Source organism: Protopterus annectens, chromosome 9.part0 (assembly GCF_019279795.1).
Source record: "Protopterus annectens isolate FY-2018-M chromosome 9.part0, PAN1.0, whole genome shotgun sequence".
Classification (NCBI taxonomy): domain Eukaryota; kingdom Metazoa; phylum Chordata; order Ceratodontiformes; family Protopteridae; genus Protopterus; species Protopterus annectens.
In genome coordinates this window covers 423,358,964-423,384,049 of record NC_056743.1, presented here as the reverse complement: position 1 = coordinate 423,384,049, position 25,086 = coordinate 423,358,964, and the positions used below count along the sequence as shown (strand labels likewise).

Below are 25,086 nucleotides of genomic sequence, written 5' to 3'. Positions count from 1 at the left end.
ATTTGGCATGTACTTCACTAGACACCTGCAGCAACTGGAGAGACTGCAAAAGTACTGCACAAAGAGGATGATCCTAGGCCTTAAACACTTGTCCTATATGGACAGACTCAAACTCAAACTATTCTCTGTCTCATATCGCCCCTAATTGTGTTCTCTGTGCTTCTTTCAACCTGCATACCATACGCCGTAGAGCTAGGATCTTGTTCAAGCATTTTGGAGTTTGGCCTAAGTTTGTTGGTATGGCGTCTTCTGGTCTCCCGACTTCAGATGTTCCTAAGAAGTGCAAGGATAAGGACCGCAACAGGCTTACGGTCAAATTAGCTGATGACGTCCCTTTTAAGTTGGTTGTCGGCCCAGCGGTAGTCAGTGAGGCACTTTCATTGCCCCTGCAGTCCGTGGATGTTAAGCAGCAGGTGTCTGCAGAGACCTTTTATGAGTCCTCCATACTGCAGGCTTCCACTTCATCTTCTGACCCTCTGCCAGTCCCCACCTCTGATGGATCCAGAGCCGCTAAGCAGGCGCCTGCTTCTGAAGCCTCTTTTCTCTGCCCGGAGACCAGATCCAGACCGATGACCTTGGTTCAGACTACTGCGGTGGCTAGGCCTCCTTAGTCCCTCTGGCTTTCTAGCAGGCCTTCCAGATGAAAATCTACTCCAAAGCAGGCGCCGACCTCCCCTTATCAGTCTTAGATGATTAAAATGGCTAGTGATCTCTTGACCCTTATCAGGTGCTCTCAGCCACCTCCTTCTAAGAGGGCTAGGGAATTGTCCTCAGAAGTTTTATCTGCCTCAGACGCTGAGGTTTCCAGCAACTCTGCTGATGGAGGAAAACGCTCAACTTTTTTCTGGTTTTGAGGATTCTGATGCAGAAGACTCCATCCCTTCTGCCTCCCCTCCAGAAGATTTTTCTTTTGGAGATGCTCTGAATACTCTTGAGCATTTCAAATGGGAAAGTCAGGACTACTCTCAGTCTAAGAAACGGATTAGGGAATTATTGGATTTTCCACAGCATAAGCCTTTGGCTATCCCGCTGGTTTTGGAAGTTGATGTTTTCATGGAGAACTCATTGACTCCTAATTCTGTTCCTCCTGCTCCCAGAAAGCCTGACCGGTATTACAGAGTTCCAGATTCTCATCAGTTCCTTTTCAAGAATCCTACTGCTGATCCAGAGATTATTTCTCAGGGCCCTAAAGGTGTTAAAGCCGCGGTTGCTAAAAATCCTGTTCCTTTGACAGGGAATCTAGGGCCTTGGATAGATGGGGTAAAAAGGTTTATACTTCTTCCACCCTGGCGATTAGGTCTTTTAATTGTCTTTTTCATATGCTTAAGTATCAGCAGCATACTCTGGAAGCCATTAAGGCTAAAATTGCTGGTGTTCCTTCCCTGATGGAGAGTAAGGACGTGCAAGATTTATTGAATTCTGCCACTCTTGTCACTAAACATTCTCTACATTGTGGTTTCGACACTTTGGAGGCTTCTTGCAGGGCAACTGACACTGGTTCCGTTATTAGAAGACATGCTTGGCTCAGGGAACAGCCCCTTTCTGGATGTACCTTTGCACAAGGACAATCTTTCTGAAAGCAAAGCAGAAGAGGTGTTGAAAAAGTTGGAGGATAAGGCCAAATCTATGCAAACTGTTAAGGACTTTCTACAAGTTCAGCCTCCTTGTTTTAGTAGACATTACCCTTCTAAGAATTGGACTTTTCCTGACCATAGTAAACAGGGTCGCACTAGGCATAGGGGTTACAGATCTTCTAGGGGACAGACTTCCACCTCTCAAAAGGCTAAGCGCTGGCAGGCTTCCTTTTCAAAATCGGGGAGTTCTAAGCAAGCATTCTCAATAACTCTGGCCTTCCCCTGCCTGCCCAGGATTTCCTTTGTGGGGAAGGTTAGCCATTTTTGCAGATGTCTGGTACACCATTACAGATGACAAATGGGTGCTCAAAACAGTATCCCAAGGCTACAAGTTCTCCTTTCACACCTTCCTTGTTCTCTAAGGATACCCAGATATTCCCCCATTTCAAAGGGCAGAAGCAGAAAAACAAGTGTCGTCTTTGCTAAACCTGGGAGCAAAAGAGCCAGTTCCTGCACTACAGATAGGCCAGGGTTTCTACTGGTTCCCAAAAAAGGGGGCACCTGGCGCCCTGTTCTGGATTTGTCCATTCTAAACACTTTTCTGGTGATTCCCAAGTTCAAAATGCTCACTCTTCAGCAGTTGCTGCCAGTGCTGGCCAAGGATTTCCTGCCTGGTGACTTTGGATCTCAAAGAAACTTATCTGCACATCCCAATAAAGGAAAGATACAGGCAGTTCTTTCACTTCAGGGCAGGAACAGGCACTTCCAATTCTGTGCACTGCCCTTTGGCTTATCTACTGCTCCCAGAGTTTTTACAAAATGCCTAGCTCCAGTCATTGCTTTTTGCAGGCAAAGAAAGATTCAAATTTACCCTTACTTGGATGATTGTCTTATTCAGGCAAACTCTCCAGAGCAACATCTAAAGGATTTGGACTTTGAAAAGAACCTTCTCACCTCTTTGGGCTACACTATCAATGAAAATAAGTCAAAATTGGTACCCACCAGGGTGATTATTCCTGGGAGCGAGTATGAACACAGCCGCCCAGATGGTATTCCTCCTTCAAGAGAAACAAATGGAACTTCCAAATTACTTCAAGAATTTGGCAAGCATGACCCAGCTCTCTGCAAGGCAATTCCTGCAAGCCCTGGGATTCATGGCTTCATGTATTCTGATGATTCCATATGCCAGACTGCATATGAGGAAAATACAATGGTACCTCAAAAACATTTGGCGTCAACACACTCAGGATTTAGACTTGATACTTCCTCTGATTCCCTACCTGCAGACTGAGTTCCTTTGGTGGGTGACAGCCTATGCACAGAACAAAGACCTGCTTTTCTGTCCACCTCCTGCCAGCCAGACTCTCACCACAGATGCCTCTGACTATGCTCGGGAAGCACATCTAGAGGGCAGATGCATTCAGGGGACTTGGAACTATCAACAGGTTCATTTGCACATAAATCTGAAGGAATTGATGGCAGTCCAGCAGGCCTTGATGGCTTTCAAGCATCTTCTCTCTCCTGGTACTCTTCTAGTCAGGACGGACTACACCACAATCGTGGTACATCAACAAGCAGGGAGGGACTCACTCTTACCCCCTCTGCAGACAAAGCATGATACTATGGTCTATAGCAGCTTCCATGGGCATTCATCTGATAGCTCAGTTTCTTCCAGGAAGGCTCAACACCTTAGCAGACTGGTTGAGCAGGCAGGTCCTGGATCCTCACGAGTGGCAACTAAACAAGACCATCTTCTATCGCATCATTCAGCATTGGGGCACTCCCCAGGTGGATTTCTTCTCATCTCTGGCCAACCACCTTCTTCCAACCTTTTGGAATCACCCCTCATCACCCCCTACAAAAATCTTGCAACACTACGCTCAGCAAATAAACTCCTAGTCTCTTCCATTAAATCCAACAACAAAGTTGGGGACTCGCTTTTTACCAACACCATAGTGAAAAGTTGGAACCATCTCCCTAGTGAACTTTCCAACCTTTCTTCCTCTCTTCCTTATAAGAAGCATCTTAAAGAATATGTCAAAACACACTGGCTTTGCCCCTGTTCCACCCCTGACTGATATCTCTTTCTTGCTCTCTCTCTTCACTTCTCTACTCCTCTTTTCTATGCTGCCTAACTGTAAAAGGTCTTCATTTCTAGAACTCAAGCAACTTCTATTATTGAACCCAAAAAAAATGTATTTTTAAATCTCATTCATTATTATTCATTGCTCTCTCTCAAATTTTTGCTCTTTGTATTTTTTTTTCTTAGCTTATATTTACTAAAGGACTCTGTATAATTTGACCTCACCCTTATGTAAAAATGTGCCATTACTCACTTTAATATTTCTTTATACTGTATTTCTTTGTTTGTTTTGTTATTGTTTCTGCTTGGAGCTTTTCTCCCCGGGCCTCTGCTGAAAATGGACATGTATCCAGTTAGACTAGCCCCGTCAACAAATGTAAAATAAATAAATAATTTTGCACCAGGGATCATCACGACAAGGCTTGGAAAATGGATGCTCTGTCCTTCCCCTGGACACAGCTCTCGATCTATGCATTCCCTCCTCTGCCTCTTCTTCCCAGAGTGCTGTTAAAGATAAGGGATGAAAAACCAAGGGCCATCATCAGAGCTCCAGACTGGCCCAGGCAACATTGGTATCCACTACTTTGCAGTTTCTCCCAGTCTCAGCCTTGGCATCTTCCCCTGATACCAGATCTCTTGGTTCAGGAGGGGGGATGAATTCTACATGCTCATCTTCAGGCTCTGCATTTGGCAGCCTGGCTCATAATTTAAACCTTTTACAACAGGTGGTTGAGGTCCTTCGTGAGGCCAGGAGGCCTAGCACTAGGAAATTTTATGCAGATAAGTGGAAAAGATTCTCCATTTGGATGCAGACTAGAGAGGAAGACCCTTTTCAACCTAATCTTCCTCTTATTCTTGACTGACAGGCTTGCTTAATGGTGGACTTTCCTTTTCTTCTATCAAGATTCAAGCTTCAGCTATTTCTGCTCATTGTTCCTTTGAGCAACCCATTTTCTCTCATCCCTTGATGAAACAGTTCCTCAGGGGAGCTAGCAATTTAAAGCCTCTCAGAAGGGCACCTACTCCTGTTTGGGATCTTAGTTTTTGTACTTGAGAAACTTACTCTGCCTCCTTTGGAACCAGCTGCCTCAGTAGATTTGAAGTTTCTCTCCTGGAAAACTGCCTTTCTCTTGGCTATTACTTCAGCTAGAAGAGTTTCTGAGCTGCAGTCCTTAATGGCAGTAGAGCCTTTTATTATCTTCCATGTGGATCGGGTTTCTCTTTGAACTAATCCCTTCTTTATGCCCAAGGTGGTTTCTAGCCTGACTCTTAACTAGTCTAGCCACCTGCCTACCTTCTTTCCTAATCATCAGAATAAAGGGGAGAGGTTACTGCATTCCCTGGATATGCACAGACAGCTTAGATTTTACCTGGACATGACTAAATCGTTTCGAAAGTCAGATCAGTTGTTGGTCAGTTTTGCTCCTGGAGCTCAGGCAAAGTTATTTCTAAACAGACCATTTCTAAGTGGATTGCTCATTGTATTCACTTTTGTTACTTACAGCATGGCAAGGTTCCTCCACAGAGTATTAGGACCCATTCTACTGGAGCAGCCTCTATCTCAGCAGCTTTTTTAAGAGGTGTACCTAATAGGGACATCCTGGAAGCAGCTACCTGGACTTATATCCACACTTTCACTAAACATTACAATTTACCCTTGTTTTCAACGTCCAGGGCTGGTTTTGCCACTGCAGTGTTGCAAGGCATCCTTAACAACCCTTAAACAGTGGGTGTTCCTCCTCCCTTTTATTTTTTTCCTGGGCTTTGGGAATCAACCCATTTTGTAAGGACTGCAACAGTGAAACACGATGAACATAGTACAGTTGTGTACACTTACCATAAATGTAGATGTTCAAGTGTATTCACTGTTGCAGTCCTGGTTTCCCCCCATCCATCCCCCTTTTTTTCCTAGGGCACAGACTAGATTTTTCTTTTCCTGGTCTAACCTTTTTTGGGGGCTTCTGACAGTTAAGGCAAGAAAAACTGAGGAAATGGCGTCAGCTGCCTTCCTTTGTACCAGACGTCCTAACATCAGGCTTAATCTGAAGGCAGCCGACGTCATATACCAAGGACTTTTGTATTCTGGCCGACTGTGGGCTACTGGGAGCCGGATATCCCATTTTGTAAGGACTGCAACAGTGAATACACTCTAACATCTACATTTATGGTAAGTGTGCACAACTGTACGTTGTCTTGATTTCCGACCTCTTTTCAGACTTGTCTTTCATTTTTTTCTTTTTGGTTTGATTTATCCATGGTTTTAGTAGGTGAAGCTGATGAAGAAACCCATGTAGTTGGCTGATGTTTTTCATGTTTCACTGTTGCAGGCATCACCTGTGGGTTATCCCTTCTGTGGTAGCCATCGGCCAGCCTGAATACTAGAGTCAGTGTTTTTCTGCATCGGCTGCTGTCACTTGCTGTCTGACGTCAGGTCGTCAGTGCTATAAAGGAAGGCAGCTGACACCATTACATCAGTTTTTCTTGCCGTGGAGCCCGTGGCAGAAGCAGTTCGCAAGTGTGCCATTCGGTCGCTACCAGAATTTGAATTACAGTTGAAAGTGTCTAAAGCTAAGTACCCCGTTGAGGATCCTTTTTTCTTGCACTAACTGATGTCCGAAAAAGTTCGTACTTTGTTGCTTGTTTAGGCCCAGACCACAACGTCCTCCGTTGCCAGTTCTGTGCCCTCTTTAACTCGAGAACCATTCATTGTAGAGCTCTTATTATAGTTGAAATGGCATCCATCAGCAAACAATCCGTAGACATTTTGAAAAAAAATGTAAGGATAAAGATAGAGACAGACCATACAAGGCTAAGCTTTCCGACGACTCTACCGCTAAGCAGGTCGTCAGTTCTCCAGAATTCTGTGAGGTGCCTTCACACAACCCCTGATGCTAGATTCGATACTTTTGCAGGCCTCTACTGAGACCCTTTTGGAGTCCGGTATGCTGCAGAAATCTTCGTCTTCCGAGTTTTTGGTTGTCTCTGCCTCGGTTAGGTCTGGAGCCGCAACGCAGGCACTGGCTTCTGAGGAGGTCTTTTGCACTACCGAATTTAGACAAAAACTGACATCTCCTCTGACTACCGTTTCTCTCAGACCGATGGATACTCTTAGGCCTAGAGGCAAGGCCACACTTAAGAAAACTACCTCAAGCCGCCATTTTACTCCTGCTCCACCACCCCAAGCTCAAATGCTTAAAATGGCGGAGAACCTTATCAAGGGTAGTCAGGCCATAACTTTTTAAACGAAGACAGACCTTTCTCCTGAAATATTGACAGAACAGGATTCTGAGGAATCTGATTATTCAGATTTTGAAGAGTAGCGACTATCTCTGACTGCTTATGAGGATTCAGATGCAGAGGAATCCATTAATTCTGCCTCCCCATCAGAAGATCCTTCCTTTGGGGAAGCCCTTCACACCGTCAGGGAGCATTTCCACTGAGAATCCCAGGACTTCCCTCAGTCTAAGAAAATACTAAGAGAGTTTCTAGAGCTGCCCCAGCACAAACCCTTGGCCATCCCTCCTATCTTAGAGGTGGGTGATTATGTCTTTCATGAATCCAGCTCAATTCCTGATGCCCTCCCACTTGTTCCCAGAAAACCTGACGGGTACTACAGACTACCAGATTCTCACAAATACCTATATGGAAATCCTGCTGCAGACCTGGAGGTCATTACACAGGGACCTAAAAGAGCAAAGGCTTGTTCTACAAAGAACCCTATTCCTTCTGACAAGGACACCAGCGCTCTGGAAAGATGGGGTAACAAAGTATACACCTCTGCAACCTTAGCTATCAGAGCACTCAACTGTCAGTCCCACATGTTAAAATATCAACAACACACTTTGGAACTATTAAAACAAAAGATTTCTACTTTTCCTGACTGTGCTAATTTGAAAGAGTTAGCAGATTTACTGCACTCTACTTGCCAAGTGGCTAAACACTCTTTACACTGTGGATATGACATCCTAGAAGCATCAAGCAGGGCAGCAGCATCAGGATCTGTCATTAGGAGATGTGCATGGTTGAAGGAACAGCCTCTCGCTGATCATGTCAAATCTAAATTACTTGATGCACCTTTGGATAAGGACCGCTTGTTTGGAGTAAAAGCAGAAGAGGTGCTTAAAAAGATGGAAGACAAAGCAAAATCTATGCAGACAGTAAAAGACTTCCTTCAGGTACAATTTCCTCGGTTCAGCAGGAATTTTTCCTCAAAACACTGGTCCTTTCCTGCACCTAGCAGACAGGGGCAAGGTAAGCCCCGCAGGGACAGACCCCCAGACTCCTATCCCAGGGACAGCAGAGAACCAAACGATGGACCGCTTCCACTCCAAAAGCAGGGAGTTCTAAGCCATCCCTCTAGGTTAAAAACCCTCAATGACTCCCTCTTCCCCCCTCTGCCCTCTTTTCACTCACCAAATACTAGGAGGAAGTCTCTCCCTATGCTTGAAAAATTGGCTTTCTGCGATTAAGGACCATTGGCTCTTAAAGATCATTTTTCAGGGATACAAATTCTCCTACTAACTCCCAATTCCAAGAGGGTACCCCTTCCTCAAAATCACTGGGCAGAGGCATTGAAACAAGTCCAAGCTCTCTTATCCTTGGGGACAGTAGAACCTGTCCCCTCAGATCAAACAGGCAAAGGCTTTTATTCCAAACTATTCCTTGGTCCCAGGATAGAGGGTACTTGGCACCCCACCTTGGATCTACCCATTCTGAACACCTTTCTAGCCGTCACCAAATTCAAAATACTAACTTTGCAGCAGCTGCTGCCTAGGCTGACCAAAAATGCATGGTTAGTTGCCCTACATGTAGAAGATGCCTTAGCCCTGGCCATAGCTTTTGGTGGACAGAAAAATATACAGATTTACCCTCTGTTTCACCCAACTGGCTTCCAGAAGTCACCTCACTGCGAGGAAGTTCCTGCAAGCCTTAGGGTATGTGGCATCTTGCATCCTTCTAATTCCTCTGGCCAGGCTTCTCATGAGAAAACTTCAGTGGTACCTAAAGAACCTTTGGTTTCAGCACTCTCAACCTCCAGGCCCACCTACCTCTGATCCCCTGTATAAGGGCTAAGTTTCTCTGATGGGCGGGGGCCCATGCCCAGAACAAGGATCTTTACTTCAACCTCCACCCAACCGGGCAGACCATTGCCACCGACGCCTCAGACATAGCTTGGGATGCTCACCTAGAAGGCAGGTGCACCCAAGGTCTTTAAGATGCCCTACACCTTCCCTTACACATCAACCAGAAGGAAATGATGGTGGTACAAAAGGCCCTAACATCCTTCAAACCACATTTCAAGCCAGGGGGTTCTCCTTATCAAAACAGACAACACCTCAGTAATGTGGTACTTCAGCAAACAGGGAGGGATCCAATCTTACCCTCTGTGCAGGCTAGCCATGAACCTCTGACTGGCAGCCTCTTCCATGTGACTACACCTGATAGCCCAATACCTTCCAGGGATCAACTGCACCCTGACAGACCACTTAAGCAGAAACTTACTGGACCCCCATGAATGGCAGCTCCAAAGAGAAATCTTTTTACAAAATCACTCAGGTGTGGGGGACTCTGGAGGTGGATCTCTTTGCTTCACATCCCAACCATCAGCTGAAAAATTCTATACCAGGGGGTATCACCACCTAGCGTGAAAGGTAGATGCCTTGACCTTACCCTGGAACACCCTCTTTGTGTGCGTATTCCCTTCTCTGCCTCTTATCCACAAGGTACATAAGGGAGGAGAGACCAAAGGTCATCCTCATTGCTCCAGACTGACCCAGACAACACTGGTACCCCTTTATGTGCAGCCTGCCCTTACAGCTTCCCAGCTAGCTTCCCCCTGATCTCAGACCTCTTAACTCAGGTGAGGGGGGGTGCTGCACCCAGACTTGCAGACTTTCAAACTATTAGCATGGCTAATACTCTAAAGGCAAACAAGGGGCCCCTGTTAAGCAAACCGGTACTAGACATTATCACAGAGGCCAGAAGGCCCAGCACCAGAAAATCTTATGCAGGAAAATGGAAAACATTCTGCTCCTGGAGCCAGTCCAGATGGGGCAATACCTCACAACCTTCCATCCCTCCTATCCTGGACTACCTAGCGGAGCTACTTAATAGTGGCCTCTCCTTCTCCTCTATTAAAATCCACGCCTCAGCCATTTCAACTAATTTTGATACAGAACAGCCCCTGTTCTCCCACCCTTTGATTAAACAATTCCTCAGAGGGGCTTCTAATATCAGACCTCCCAGAAGGCCACCCACTCCAGCCTGGGACCTGAATTATGTTTTGGGAAAAACTAACTTTACCTCCCTTCGAACCTGCTGCTTCAGCAAAACTAAGATACCTCTCCTGGAAGACGGCTTTTCTCCTACCTATCACCTCAGCCAGAAGGGTTTCACAACATCAGGCACTGATAGCCATTGAGCCTTTCATCATCTTCCATGCAGACAGGGTCTCCCTATGGACTAATCTCTCCTTTATGCCCAAGGTGGTATCTAATGTAACTCTCAACCAGGCCATACATCTACCCACCTTCTTTCTTAACCCTCAAAACAAGGGGGAAAGAATTCTGCACTTACTTAGACATGCACAAACAGCTCAGATACTATCAGGACTGTGCTAAACCCATCAGGAAAACAGACCAACTACTTGTCAGCTTTGATGCAGGGGCAGAGGGGAAGCCCATTTCCAAACAAACGATTTCCAAATGGATGTCACACTGTATCCATTTCTGATACAGTTTGCATGGGAAACCCTAAGTCTATTCGAACCCATTCCACTAGGGCAACCTCCACTTCCACAGCATTCCTCAGAGGAGTTCCCACCAGGGACATCCTGGAAGCTGCCACCTGCACTTCTGTCCATACCTTTACCAAGCATTACCACCTACCTCTATTTTCTAAGGCTAGGGCAGGGTTTGCCTCTGCAGTTCTGCAGGGCATGCTGACCCATTCATAGGTCTCTTACTAATCCTACCACCCCTCTTCTCAGCTTTTGGAATCCTCCCACAGGTGATGAATGCAACAGTGAAACATGAAGAATATAGTACAGTTGTGTACAATTATCATAAATGTAGATGTTAGAGTGTATCCTTGGTTTCTCCCCCTCCTTCCCTCTTGTATCTTTGTTCTTTAGGGAGACATTAGTTTCTAACGGTGGCTTTAGCCACCAGGACCATTTTGCCTTGTTTACTTGGGCCTGTGACTGGTTAGGGAAAGAAAAACTGATGTAATGGCGTCAGCTGCTTTCCTTTATAGCACTGGAGACCTGATGTCCGACAGCAAGTGACAGCAGCCGATGCAGGAAAACACAGACTCTGGTATTTGGGCCGGCCCAGGGCTACCACAGCAGGGATAACCCACAGGTGATGACTGCAACAGTGAATACACTTGAACATCTACATTTATGGTAAGTGTACACAACTGCACTGTCCTGATTGAGGAAAAATTTGCCCACATGGCCTTGCATAACTGTAGAGCTGAAAGAACAGTAAGTCTCACAATCGGTGTCTAAGTGGGCTTCTCTGAGACAATAAACTCGGGGAGTTTGGGTACTGCAGGGGAGGAAGAAGGTAATTTAAAGATAGCTGCTCAAAGGTAGGGACCAACAAGAAAAAGCACTCATCTATTCAATAAAAATTAGAGCCTTCAAAAGTATGACCACCTACGTCAGGCAGCAGACAAGATATGAGGTATTTGGAGGAAGAGAGGGATTATGGTTAGAGGTGGATACACAGCTTCTAAAGGCACTGAGGTTGGATCCAATTGAATCTGAATCAAATGAAAAAAGGCGACATCAGATCCTAGGTTATTTTTGGATTCATGCCTACTGAACATCAAGCCATCCTCAGTGAGTCTCAGCCCATTCATTTCTCTATAAAAGGGACTGTACCCCAGTACTGTATGGGAAGAGAGACATCCAGATTAGCCATTGTACAAGCACCCATGAGGGCTGCTTGTACCATCACAGGCATTCTGGCATTCTGACTCTCTTTTTTTTTTTTTTTTTATAGCCTTAAATCCTGCCCTGTAGGTGGGAAGGCAATCTATATGTCACTGTGGGGGAACCACTATACCTTTCTCCTTTTCAGAGCACACACCCATGCATTCATTAATGAAGGTCATCAGTAAGTGCTGACTTACTGAACAGAAAGCCTTCTTGCCAGGACACCCTCTGCAATGTCTCCCTTCCTGCACGGAATTGTGACAGTTTGACTCCCTGCTCTGTTCCTTCTTTCCTCTAGAACCAGCATGTCTATCTTCCCCTGCCAATGCTGTCAGGCATCTGAGTAGCTAAACAAACTAGTTGCCAGGGCCATAGTCAAAACTGTCTCCCTCTATGCCACTAGCACTCAAGGACCAGGTTTGATCAATCTCTAGCTAAGGACTTGGGAACTATAACAGGTAAGATATTAATATTCCAAATATTGGGTTCAGTTATGAAAATAATACACTGTTTAGTTACCTCAACACAGTAAACTGAAATACAAAAAGTGGGATTATGAAATGTAAACACATCATTAGCTCTTAATGGTAATTTATTATCCACAAAAATAATTGTACAGTGTTAACCTGCAGGTCAAACAGTTCTGTAACCTCACACTCAAAACTTAGCTGCCTATGGCTTTAGCTACTAGCTTAACCATTTATCATGTAATTGCATTCTCTAGCCTCCATTTGGAGTCCTCTTTCTGAATAGCTAAGCCTTTCTTAATGAAGGCAGAGGTGCTAAGCTGTCAGCATAATAACTGACCTTGACTGGCCATTAATTTAGGAAGTATTCTGGACTGATGCATTTGATTGTTTGAAGAATCGCATATAAATAAATGTTGCCTTGTTTAAATTACTTGCTACACCCATTGTCCAGTACGGTACTTTTTTTTTTTTTTGAATCATATCGTACTGAACATTATAAAGAACAATAGGATAAAAAAAAATAGGAGAAATACAATTACACAAAAATCAGAGATTTAAGAGAAAAAAGTCTAAAGCCATTAAACATACTATTTACAGTTTCATGTTCACTGCTGAAATAGATTTTTGTCTGCCATGTCCATTTCTGATCGAGTTTTATCTGACTCTGCCTTGGATCAGTACCCTGTTGGTGGACAAAGACTGAACACTTGAGCTTTAACTGCCCAAGGTTCAACTTGCCGACAGCCAGAATTGGGGGAAATCACTGTTAGCGAGTTGTGCTGGAAGTGATTCCCTTTTGGGAGAAATTTCTCCCTTTTTGAGTTGGTGCAACCATTGGGTTAGTATATACAAGTTCAGAGGGTAGGGGGCTGCACATCACATCCCCCCACAAAAACACTGTTTTTCTGCAAGATAATTTTGGTGAATGCAGTTTGGGGATTCTAATCCTTGTTGCATTCACTTTTATCCACTCATAGTGGAAGCTTCTTGGATAACGATATTCATCCCATTAATAGTAGATTTGAGGATTCAAGTAAAACTAAACATTAATGTAACTTAGAAGACTGACACATTCATACTCATAAAAAGTAGGTATAGACTTCCATTAAATGTAAAAAGGAACTGTGGTATGGCAACTTTAAAGAATAATTCAGATAACTAAAGGGGAGACAAACAGCATAGGCAGGATGCAAGGACATCTGTGTTCTTGATGACCAGTTGAGTTTAAGCTTGGCATACAGAGTGTGTGTATAAAGAGTTTATGGCTTTATAATATGCTTAGGCTGATTTCACTACCACAGTGACTCATTCAGACATACGTATGTGCAGATAAAAAAGGCTTCCACAAAATATATTGGTCCCGAACAAGAAGCAGAGTGATTATTTAGTCGCTACAAGGATTGTTCTGTTACTTTAATAGTATGCAAAACAACATCACAGTGGTGGAGTAGTTAGTGTTGCTGTCTTAACTCTCTTGGTTTCCCAGTCCAATTCTCTTTTGAAATGCCTTTGGTACAGTATGCATGTCTTTTGTCTGCCCATGTTTTTGCCAGGTGAGGGCTGATTTCCTCCCACATGTAAAAGCACAATGTTATGCAAACTAGCAACTATCTATGAATGCTGTGTTTATGCATCTTTTAATGGACTGATGTCCCATCCAACAAACATCTGCCTCACAACTATTGCTTCTCAGGTCAAGGTCTGGCTTCCCCTTGATCTTAAACAAGATGAAGTGTGTAGCACCAAGTGTATAAATGAATGAATAGTCTATGTGCACTGAAGAATGTATTTTATGAAAGCTGCATTAGATGATCCTGTTTATTATAGTTTAATGGTTGTGTAGCATGGTTGTGTGTTTTATTCCAGATGTACTACGAGGAAGGAGACTACATTGTTAGACAAGGAGCTTCTGGAGACACCTTTTTTATAATCAGCAAAGGCAAGGTAAGGCAAGTAGTAGTATAAACCCTTCTTTCAATGCTTTCTATTTAATTTTGCATTTTCCAAAGATTGTGATGTAGAGTTGGCGTTTTTTTCCAAATAATAACGTTTTTTGTGTGTGCATGAATTCCTGCAGCCTGAGTAATTCACATCTTATTTTGGGTCCCTATTGTTTTTTTCATAGATTTTTATATGTATTCCAGAATTGGGTTGAGTCTCAACTGTGCTAAAGCTAACTGAAAGAACTGGCTTGTCTCGGCAAACCAAATCACAAGCCTCGTCAGCTAACATATGAAATGCAGCATGAAACATGTAGTAACTGAGAATAAAAAGTGAAACTATGCACATGTTCTGCCCACAGCTTCTAGTTATTAAACATGGTTTCTTGTGTGTTTTTTTTTTGGGGGGGGGGGTCCTCCTTGGCCTTGACCATTAAATCTCACTTTTCCGCCCATTCTTTCCTCCACTAATTGTGGTGAGCTCTGAGACATCATACAGGGATGGATACATTTCATGGACTATCCTTTGGTGCATTTCCCCACAGTCTCCATAACTGGTGAAAGCCCCACCACCACCATGGAAAACCCTTCACAATTACAGGTGAGCTAGTAAAACACTGCTATTTCTCACCACCTCCCTTTTTTGTCTTTTTACATGTCGATGTTGAGCTTGAACCAGAAATAAACATCAAGATCTCACAGTTCAAATCACATTGAATTTACCCATCTTCACTTCAGTGAATGGAGCATAATTTGACATGAGGACTGAATGTAATGAATTATGGAAAACTATAGTGACCAATCTCAAAGAATGAGTATTCCCTTAATTATTTATTTTTATTACATTTATGTATACTTTAACTGGCTTTGTCCCACTAGGCCAATGGCCTCTTACCAGAGGAGACCCGATGTGGTATTCATACTAACTAGGGAAAATTTGGCCTGGTGTGTATCTGTGAGCTTTCCCTACACTTTGGAGAAGAGGAAGTAAAGCACTGTCAGGAGCTGCGAGGTGGTACTGGAGGATTGCTCCTGCAGTTCCAAGAATCCCATGATGGAGGAGAGTCCAGCAGAGCTGGAGACAACAGCAGGAGAAAACTTAGTGAAGGAAGGAGAAAAAAGATGAAATAACTGTTAGAGATAGAAAATGGAGGACCGGAGACAGACTGCTTAAAATTTGATGAACCAGACAGAGCCAAAGGAAGGTGAAGATAACAGAAGGAGTGACATGGTGGAAAGAGTATTACAAAAAGAAGAAACTGTGAGATTGATAAAAAAAAAAAAACTGCTGGTGAAGGGAAAACAATGGAGGTATTCTTGGCTGGTGGAGTATCCAGTTTTCATGGTTTACCTCTGCAATACTTTCTTTTTGCAAGAAAGAAGTTATGGAGATGTAGCAAAGAAGGATGGAAGAAGGAACTGAGAGGGGAAAAACAGTTGCAGTTTCTCAAAAGCCACAGAGAACATGACCAGTGATAAGAATAGAAAGTAAAAGTGATAGCAGTTTGAACAGGTATGATGATGTAAGTATTATTTTGGCACTAGGATTTAACATAAAGACATAGGGATATTAATTAATTTGGGAGCTGAAAAGATTTATGAAGTGACATTTGAAAGCTTTATCATTCTGGAAAAATTTGACCAAGACTGAAAAAAGAAATGAAGTAGCACTAAGGAAAGACTGGTTCAGAGCTTGGGACTACATCTAAAAAATAAAATTTACAACTTCAGATATGGATGAGCATGAGTTAAAAAAAATATTTTGTTATGTAGTATAGTATATGGAATTAAAAACATGAGATGAAAGAAAGGTATGAACTTGGTGAGTGGGAAGTCTGAGTAACAATGAATGTTAAGGATGGAAAATTCCACATATTTCAAACACAAATAATTATGAATGGTAAAAGAGGATTTGTTAGATACTCTGGTCATCCCAAGTGATGTTATTCCTGTGGGAATGAAAGTTATCTAGTGCAAGAATGTAACAAACACAGGTGTGGCCAGTACAGTGAGAGGGGACATGCAGCAAAAATACTGTAAGCCTTTTTAGAGAACATGTAAAGAATTTGGGCACTTCTGGCTTCATTGTCCCATATTAGAAAAAGAAAGAGTAGATGTATGTGGAAGCTTGACAAACTGTAGGTCCCAAACAATTCTGGAACTCTATTAATTCCTTCCTCAGGCCTGGAACAAAAAACAACCCCTGTCCTGACACCAGCAAGTCTGACTCAGAAATTGCCGCACTATTCAATACCGTCTTCACCTCTTCCATAGCTGAACTTACTAAGACCTTTACCAATAATAACCCTCCTACCCTCCCTGCCCAATCCTCCTCTCCCTCCCCACCCTAATTTTGAACTTAAACCCATCTCCTCCAATCTAATAAAGAAACTCCTTTACAAACTAAAGCCTTGCTCCAATGCCCCTGCCAGCATTCCATCCTCCTCCTTAAAAATAGCTTCAGATGCTATTGCTCTGCCTATCAGCATCCTGATCAATAGATCTCTACTTGAATCTTACATTCCCAAACTATGGCGAACTGCATATATTCTTCCAACTCCACAAGGCTGGCAAAGATAACAATGTCTCCAACTTCTGCCCCATAGCCATCCTCTCCCCTATCTCCAAAATTCTTGAAAAATGTATCCACCTACAGCATTTACCATTCCTTACCAAATACCAGCTACTCTCCCCTACCCAACACGGCTTCCGCCCAGGACACAGTACTAACTCCACCCTTCTCTCCTTCTTACATTGTCAATTCAGCCCGTGACTCCGGTAATTTGGTATCATCTGTCCTGCTGGACCTATCCAAAGCTTTTGATACCATCTCCCATGCCCACCTTCTAAATCATCTCTCTAATCTTAACCTTTCCCAAAAAAACCCTTTCTTGGTTCTCCTGCTATCTTTCAAACAGATCCTAAGCAGTGAAATGGGGCCAAGCCACGTCCACTTTCCTTCCTACTCCCAGTGGAGTACCCCAAGGTTCCATACTAAGCCCTTTGCTATTCAATATCTTTATTAATGACTTCCATAAAGTCATTCCTAACTCCAAAATTGTACAATATGCCGACGATTCCACTTTGATTTGCTGCGCCACTAACCTAGCAGAGCTCCAATCATTGACTCAAAATGCCTTCTCTACCACTGAAAACTGGATGCTCCTAAATCACCTCTCTCTTAATGCCAGTAAAACCAAGATTCTTGTATTCTCCTCCTCTAAATCATCCCTTCTTGATGTAAACTTTCTTCATATTACCAGCCTTAACAACTCCCCAATAGAGATCGTACACTCTGCCAAACTTCTCGGTGTCACTATTGACAATCAGCTAAAATTCAACTCCCATATCCAGCTAAACATCAAAAAAACTCACATAAAACTTGGCCTACTTTACAGAAATGACCACTTCCTTTCTCCTTCCTCCAGATTAACTCTTGCCTCTACCTATCTCCTTCCCTCTCTCATGTATGGCTCTCCCCTGCTCACTAACTTATCTTCCACACTTACCTCCAAACTGGAAATATGCTACAACAAAATTTCCAGATTTGCCACCAGTGCCAAATCCTCCTCTCATCATTGCAATTCCCTTCACTCCTTAAACTGGCTTGAACTACCCAACCTACTAGACTTTCACCAATTAACCACAGTCCACAAATTATTATTCCAACCCTCAAACTGCCGCACTATCCAACATACTGCAACCATATTCCCCCCTCAGACTTCTTAGATCTTCTCACCAAAACCTGATGACCATTCATAAACCTAAGCGCCCAGCTGGCCAGCTTCTCTTATCCTTTACCCTAGCAAAAAAATGGAATGCTCTGCCCTCCTTTCTAAGGGCCTGCTACAACCACAATAACTTCAAATCTCAACTTCATTCCTACCTCTACCTAAACAGGAAATGCAACTGCACTCTTCCACCCTTACCTCTCAAACTCTCCTCCCCTTCACTCCTGGCTAACCTCTCACCTTCCTAACCTCACTCTCAATTACTAATTTGTACTCATAATTAAATATTACTACTAGCTATTATACTGTATTCTCATTTATCTCTTGAACTAAATTGTAATTGTATTGATTGTTTATTTCTTGGAGAATGAACCATATTGTATGTATTTTTTACTATCTTTGAAAAATGTGTATCTAAATAAACTTTGTTCTGTGGAGCTTTTCTCCCCGGGCCTCCACTGAAAATGGCCCCCTAGCCCAGTGGACCTCCCCGGTAATCAAACTGAATAAATAAATAAATAAATGTTATTACAGAAGATTTTGAAAGAGAAAATGGTATGGGATGGGGTTACTGAAAATAGTTAAACAATGAAGAGGAGCTTAGAGGAGAAATAATTCAAAGTGAAGTTATTAATACACAAGAACATAACAGATTTGAAGTTTCAGAAAGTGAAGAGAAATAAGAGGGGGAATTTGGACAGGAGAAGAACAAGATAGTGAAAAAATCAGTCAGTGTAGACTTAGGAAAAGAAAAATAAGATCTGGAAGTAAAACGCTTAAAGGAAAGGTATGATACAGGAATTTTAGCGTTGAATGTGAATAGCAATAGAATTAAGAGGTTTGGTAGTGTTGTAATGGTATAAAAAAATTAAAAAAAATTAAAAAACAATGTATGTTTTTCCTTGCTAGCTACCAGATGTAATAAAAAAGGAAAAGAATACAGGAAATATGGGGAGGGCAGTGGCAAAGTGTGTGGCCGGTAGAAAATGAGACCTGTCTGGAATAGGCATTCTTAAATCTAACATTTTTTTTATAACTGTAGTACCAGGAAGGATAATGTAGTATGAAAATGAAACAAAAATGTGTAGGAGTAATAGTGAATTATGCATATTAATATGATGTGAGAACACAGTTGCTTGAAGAAATAAAATTGTGTTAGTAAATATGCCAGTAGTGATGGAGGGAGATTTTAACTCTTAACTTGTGGTAAGAAAAGTGAAAGTGAAATATAATGCAGGATATTAAGGTAATAAGGAATTTAGTAAAATATGGAGATTTAAAGTAGGAAAAAACAGATAATGGGTGTAGAAAAGGGAGATCTTTAAGACTGGAATTGATTTATATTTTGTTCAAAAGACAACAGGGTGTACAGATGGTAGAATTTTCAGATCATAAAGCAGTATGGGCTAGAATAGGGGAAGTCGGCAACATAACGGAGGGAAAGGGATAAAGATATTTACTACAGAGTTCAAAAAGGAAGAAGAAATTAGAAAAATATTTTGTAAAGGTCATATGACAATGAGACCATTCTATAAACACTGGACACAGTATAAAAACATAGTTAGATATGGAAAGAAGAATAAAAAAGAAATAAAATGATATATAAAGTGGTATTATGGAATTATGATAAAGAAATGAAAAAAAGAAATAGAAATACAGATGTATGACTAGAGTAGAGAAAAGGTAAAATAGGTAAAATATTGCTACAGAGGTAAAGTTTTTTTGCTGAAAGGAAAGAAAGAGGAGGGTTAAATGAGATAATGAAGGCTGGATCATGGATGCTATCTTAGATGGCAATGGAAATATAAAATACAAGCAAGGAGATGTTATGGAGATGGTAGAAAGTTCTGTACAGAAAATGTATGAAAAGGAGGACATGGGTAAGAAGAATGTAAAGAGAAAAAAAATCTGAAAAATTAAGAATTTTTTTTTTAAAAATGATATAGCAGTAGATGAAATAGAGTAGGTGATGACGGTAAAATGAATCGGCATGAGGATTAGATGGTACAAGTTATGGATATTATAAGGTAATGATGAAAGAGAAGTGTTTTTAAAAATATTAAATGAATGGAAGAAGGAAGGTATAATGAAAGACCTGTGAGGTGGAGTGATAAAATTTGTATAGAAAAAGGATGAAAGAAAAGATAAAAAAAAAATCAGAGGCCCATAACACTGTGGAATACTAACTATAAAATATTTATGAAAAATACTGCAAAAAATGGGATGGAGAAAATACTAAATCAGGTAGTAAGAGAAGGAATTTATGGTACAAAAGGAAGAGGGGTGAAAGAAATGTTACAGTGAAAGTAATAGTAGAAATGATACTGAAAGAAAAATAAAGTAAAACTGATAGAACATGACATAGCTAAAGTGAACCATGAAGCAATGTGGCAGAATTTAGCGGCATATGGTATAGGAGAAAAAATATTAAGGTAATAAAGAAATGTTATAAAAATTCATGGGTGCAAGTTGTTATAAATGGATGGATGGAAGAAAAGTATTGAGAGGAGAAAGAGAAGTAAAACAGGGATGCCAGATGATTATGTGCTTATTTGTATTAGTAATGAAAGCATCAGTACAGACGTGCATGTATGAAATGAGGAAAGCAAGATGTGAGATGGAAGGAACTGGTACATTTACCAATTTGTGTGGCATATGTAGATGATTTAGTTCTAATAAAAAAACAAGGGATGAATAAGTGAGGTTGTAGAATCGAAAAGCTGTTTAAAAAAACAAAAAAAATGTCCTGGTGTTAAAACAAAATCAAGTGTAAGGGATTTGGCGAGAGAAAAAAATAAATGGAATAGATTTTTCAAGAAAGGAAGTAAGGACCTTGGGAGTGACATTTGGGAATATGAATTGTAATATATCAAAGGAGGGATATACTTGAACCAAGTATTATCTTGGTGAAAAAGATTTTACTTTTTTTTAGTAGACATATGCTTGCTTGGTGGAAAAGATTTTACATTTTTTTAGAAAAAGACACATGCTTAATGCGTTTCCCTCTCAAATGAAAAACATTATTAGAGATTTTTTTAGCTTCATTTGGAGCTCAAGACTGAACCTGGTGAGAAAAGGAATAATGGTACTTGCATATTATCGCAACCAGGTTCCAATTCTGTCATCAGTATTCATGTTATGTCAAGGTGAGATGATAACATAACTGAGCATGAAGAAAATAAAATATAAACAAGGTGGTAGAACTAACGATAGTTGGGCCATACCTAAAACTGTAATATGAAGGCACATTTAAGTGGAAGAAATAAAATGTATTTGTCAGGTTTTCGGTTATTGTACTACGTGTTTTCTGACTTGTGTTGCCTTTCCTATCTGAGAAGGACAGTGGAAGAAAATACTGTAATTACTTTAGTTCGGATCATACCTCTCAAATGTCCCCGATTTTCAGAGCAGGCCCTGATTAAAAGGAAAAGACATATCGTGAGTGAATTGCATGTTTTGTTATCTTGCAGCAGACATCATAATCATAAAATAACAATGTAGTAAAGCCATATGCAATAAGACAGAATAAAGCAGTCTTGACTTTATTTATTTATTTATGAACTACTGTTTTGCCTTTCCATAAATTTATCTTAATGTCAATACATTAAAACAAATACATAAATAAAACATCCACATTTCTGTGTAGCTTACAGATAATGAGAATATGGGGTTACTTCTTGTGTGGAGGTCTCTGAAGCATGTGACTTGGAAGAATTTTTACTTTTACTTTTCTGAGCAGTGCTGTATATGTTAATATTACACGCACTGTAAACTGCAAGGTGCTTTGGATTAGACAGACTTTATAACATATGATTTAATTGTGCTGTCTGCACTCTGTGGTTTCTGTATCAACTATTTGTGGTACTTACGCATTTGGAACCTGGTTCCAATAATATCCAAGTATCGGAATAATTTATAATAAGAAAGAAGAATGTGGTTTGAATTAAAAAATAAAGCATTCAGTGGTGTACTTAACATCTATACATTTATTTTGGGTAATGAGCAAGCTACAAAAGACAGACATGATAGGTAAGATGTTATACACATTATTAGGAGGTTTTCACCACCAGGTTTAGGAGACATGATCTGCCCTTAACAAAGCCGAACTGGGTAGGGTCCAGTGTTTGGAGGTTTCCAATGTCTCTGTTAATGAGATCCATGATGATGCGCTCCATAGTTTTGCAGGCCAAGCTAGTCAGGCTTATAGGGCGATAGTTCCTGGGGTCTGTTGTGGCTCCTTTTGTGGAGTGGAATAACCGTTGCTGTGGGCCACTCTGTGGGCACATAGCCTGAGGAGATGCTGAGTTTAAACAGTGTGTTTAGGTGAGGGGTTAGTTCAGCTTTGAGCTCTTGTAGGATGCAGCCTGGGACACCGTCCGGTCCCATTGTTGCTGTGTTTTTGGCTTTGGAGAGAGCTGTTTTAACCTGAGTGTCTGTGATTTCAGGGGCACTACATTCTTCTGGTATAGTTATGGGCCCTTTTGGAGGTGAGAGGGGGGTGAAGTTTGCACTGAACCTGTTTGCCAGGATGTTGGTTATATTGGTCGCTTCAGTGTATTTTGTGCCATTCTGTACTAACTCCGAGCAGATCTGAGAATTGCCACTTAGATTCTTGACATAGCTAAAGAATGCCTTGTGGTTATCTTTGGAGTCCATGGCAATTTTTCTTTCAAAGCTAGCCTTGGATGATTTTATGAGGGAATGTAGTTTCTTGCTGATACTGATCAGGGATGTCTTCCCTTCTTGGGATTTTACTCTTTTCTGTACTAGTTTCCTCCTTCTGTTGTATAGCTTGTTTATGGCAGGGGTACACTAGACTGGTTTCCTTTTTTTTTGGAGGAGTGAGTCTTGGTTTTGCTTGGGATAGCACGATCCATGCATTCTTGTAGGTGCCCATAGAGTGCATTAGTAAAGGATTTTGCAGCTTGGACAGCGTTATCCTTTAGCATGGGGGCTTTGAAACTTCCCCACCTCGGTCTTAAGTAATGTAAAGTTTGCTTTTGAAAAGTTTTTCATGGTGGTTTCTTTGACTGGGGTGGTGGCGGAATGTGGATATCCAGAGTGATTAGTTTATGGTCAGATCTAACCAGCAAGGGGTTGACCACCGGTGTGGAACACCGGTCGCCCATGGTGATGACCAGGTCCAATATGTTGTCACCTCTGGTGGGGGTGTTGACCATTGATCCAGGGCGTTTGAGCTTATAAATTCTAGGAAATGCTGGGCAAGGGAGTTTGTACTTGAGTAGTTCTCCCAGTTAATGTTTGGGTAATTGAAATCACCCAGTATCAGGGTGTTTGGTAGGACCTTTATTTTTTCCCAGTGTTTCCAGGAATGTGGAGTGGGGGACAGAAAATCATTGACTTCAATAATTGGCTTAGTTTCTGGTGTCATTGTAAGGGGATCCAGTTTCTGTCAGCCTGGGATGACATAATCAATGGACCTCGATGCTTTGCCAGAGATGATCTTCAGCTGTCACCCCTGAGATTTCGGCTACTGGCAAAGTTTTTTGCCACCTCCATAGTGCCTTTTTTAGGCAATGTCACAAAGACAAATTTCCTAGTTATGTTGCTAAACACCAGGAATCTTAGCATGAAACTGCACTCACTGGAAGCAGTCCTCACCATAGAAGACAGTGACATCTGTGCAGTCACGGAGACCTGGTTCAAGGCTGTGGAGAGCACCCCAGCCATACTAGGTTACGCCTCCTCCCACATGTTCTGACCACGAATGGAAGGCATGAAAACTAAAGGAGGCAGTGTATCAATATTCATTAAAGATAAATACATCTCCAGACTGGTTAAGCAGTATGATTCAGTGGAGACACTTCAGATGCAACTAACTGTTGGTAGGACACCTATTCAAATCACTGCCAGCTACAGGATCCCCTCCATGAATCAAGACATCCACTCTGCCTACTTGGATCTACTGGAACCCATTAAGATACATCTGAATACCATGGTTCTGGGTGATTTTAATTACCCATCCATTTTCTGGGTAAATGACTCATGCTCAAACTCACTTGCCCAAAGGTTCCTCGAGTTCATTAACTCCATCTCCCTGGACCAAGATGGTGGACACCCCAACTAGGGGCACCAGCATCCTGGATCTGATGCTTACCAGTATGGGGGCCACTGTAGCACCCCACTGTGAGGTCTTCCCTTGTCAGATATGACCACAAATTGATATCATTTGAAGTAACTATCACATCTGACCCCCCCAGCAACAACTAAACTAAAAAACTTCTCCAAAGCAGATTCTGTCCTTCTATGGGATGATATAAATAGCTGCACCCCCCAGATGAACCTGGCAACTATGCCGAGTCCTACACCAATACTTTGTGCAAATTCCTGTATAACTGTAATGACACAGCCATACCTGATAGGAGCAAAACAAGCTTTTCAAGGAAGACCAAGCCTGCCTGGTGGACAACTGCCTTTAACAGGCTTTACAATAAGAGGAAGAAAGTGTTGTCCAAAAATAAAAGGTAGTATGCCCTAAACTGGAAATACTCCCTCCTCAGCTTAAACAAATAAGACTTCTTGTGAAGTCCTCCAAATCAGACTACAAATCCAAATTAGCATCCTCAAATAAGGACAACCACAAGGCATTCTTTAGTTACATTTATAGCCTAAAAGGTAAGACCCAGATTTGCGCTAAACTGGTAGTTAATGGTACCACATACACTGAGCCTGTGGACATAGCAAACTTGTTGGCTCACAGGTTCTGTAAAAACATCACTCCCCTGTCCCCACCACACATACTCTATGACATTCCTTCCACCTGTTCCCCATCTTGTATCTCTAGAGAGCAGGTCGTAAACATCCTCTCTAAGGCCAAAAACACAGCATCTGTGGGACCTGATATTATCCCAGGCTGTATTCTACATGGGCTCCAACAAGAATTAGCAACACCATTGGGTACTCTTTTCAATCATAGTCTAAACAATGGTCACCATTATCCTCTTGCACAAAGATAGTGCTTCTACTGGCCCTGGGAACTATAGACCTATTAGCCTGACTAGCCTTATCTGCAAGGCCATGGAGCGAATCAACAAAGATACAGGTAATGTCCAAACACTTGACCATACTCAGTTTGGATTTGTCAAAGGGAGATCATGCCTGTTAAACCTGGTGGACTTAGAGACAGATACCAGAGTCCTGGACAAGAGGAAAACTGTGCATACAGCCTACCTGGACTTGGCCAAGGCTTTTGACACTATTCCTCACTCAGGCATTGACAAACTCGCCCAGCTAGGTATCTGCAATCACTGGCTCATCAATAGAACCAATACAGTCAAAATAGGGGACTCCACCTCCAACAGCAGAACTGTAACCAGTGCTGTTCT

At 41.9% G+C, this 25,086-nt stretch overlaps 1 protein-coding gene across 1 annotated transcript in view; it reads left to right on the top strand.

The window, feature by feature from the left end:
• The window catches only part of LOC122811247 (cGMP-dependent protein kinase 1-like), a 4,027,247-nt gene that overhangs the window by 2,099,988 nt on the left and 1,902,173 nt on the right, over positions 1 to 25,086 (top strand). Inside the window, exon 6 of the mRNA XM_044082966.1 lies at positions 13,936 to 14,013. Coding sequence (XP_043938901.1) covers positions 13,936 to 14,013 — 78 coding nt within the window. The remainder of the gene's footprint in view (positions 1 to 13,935; positions 14,014 to 25,086) is intronic.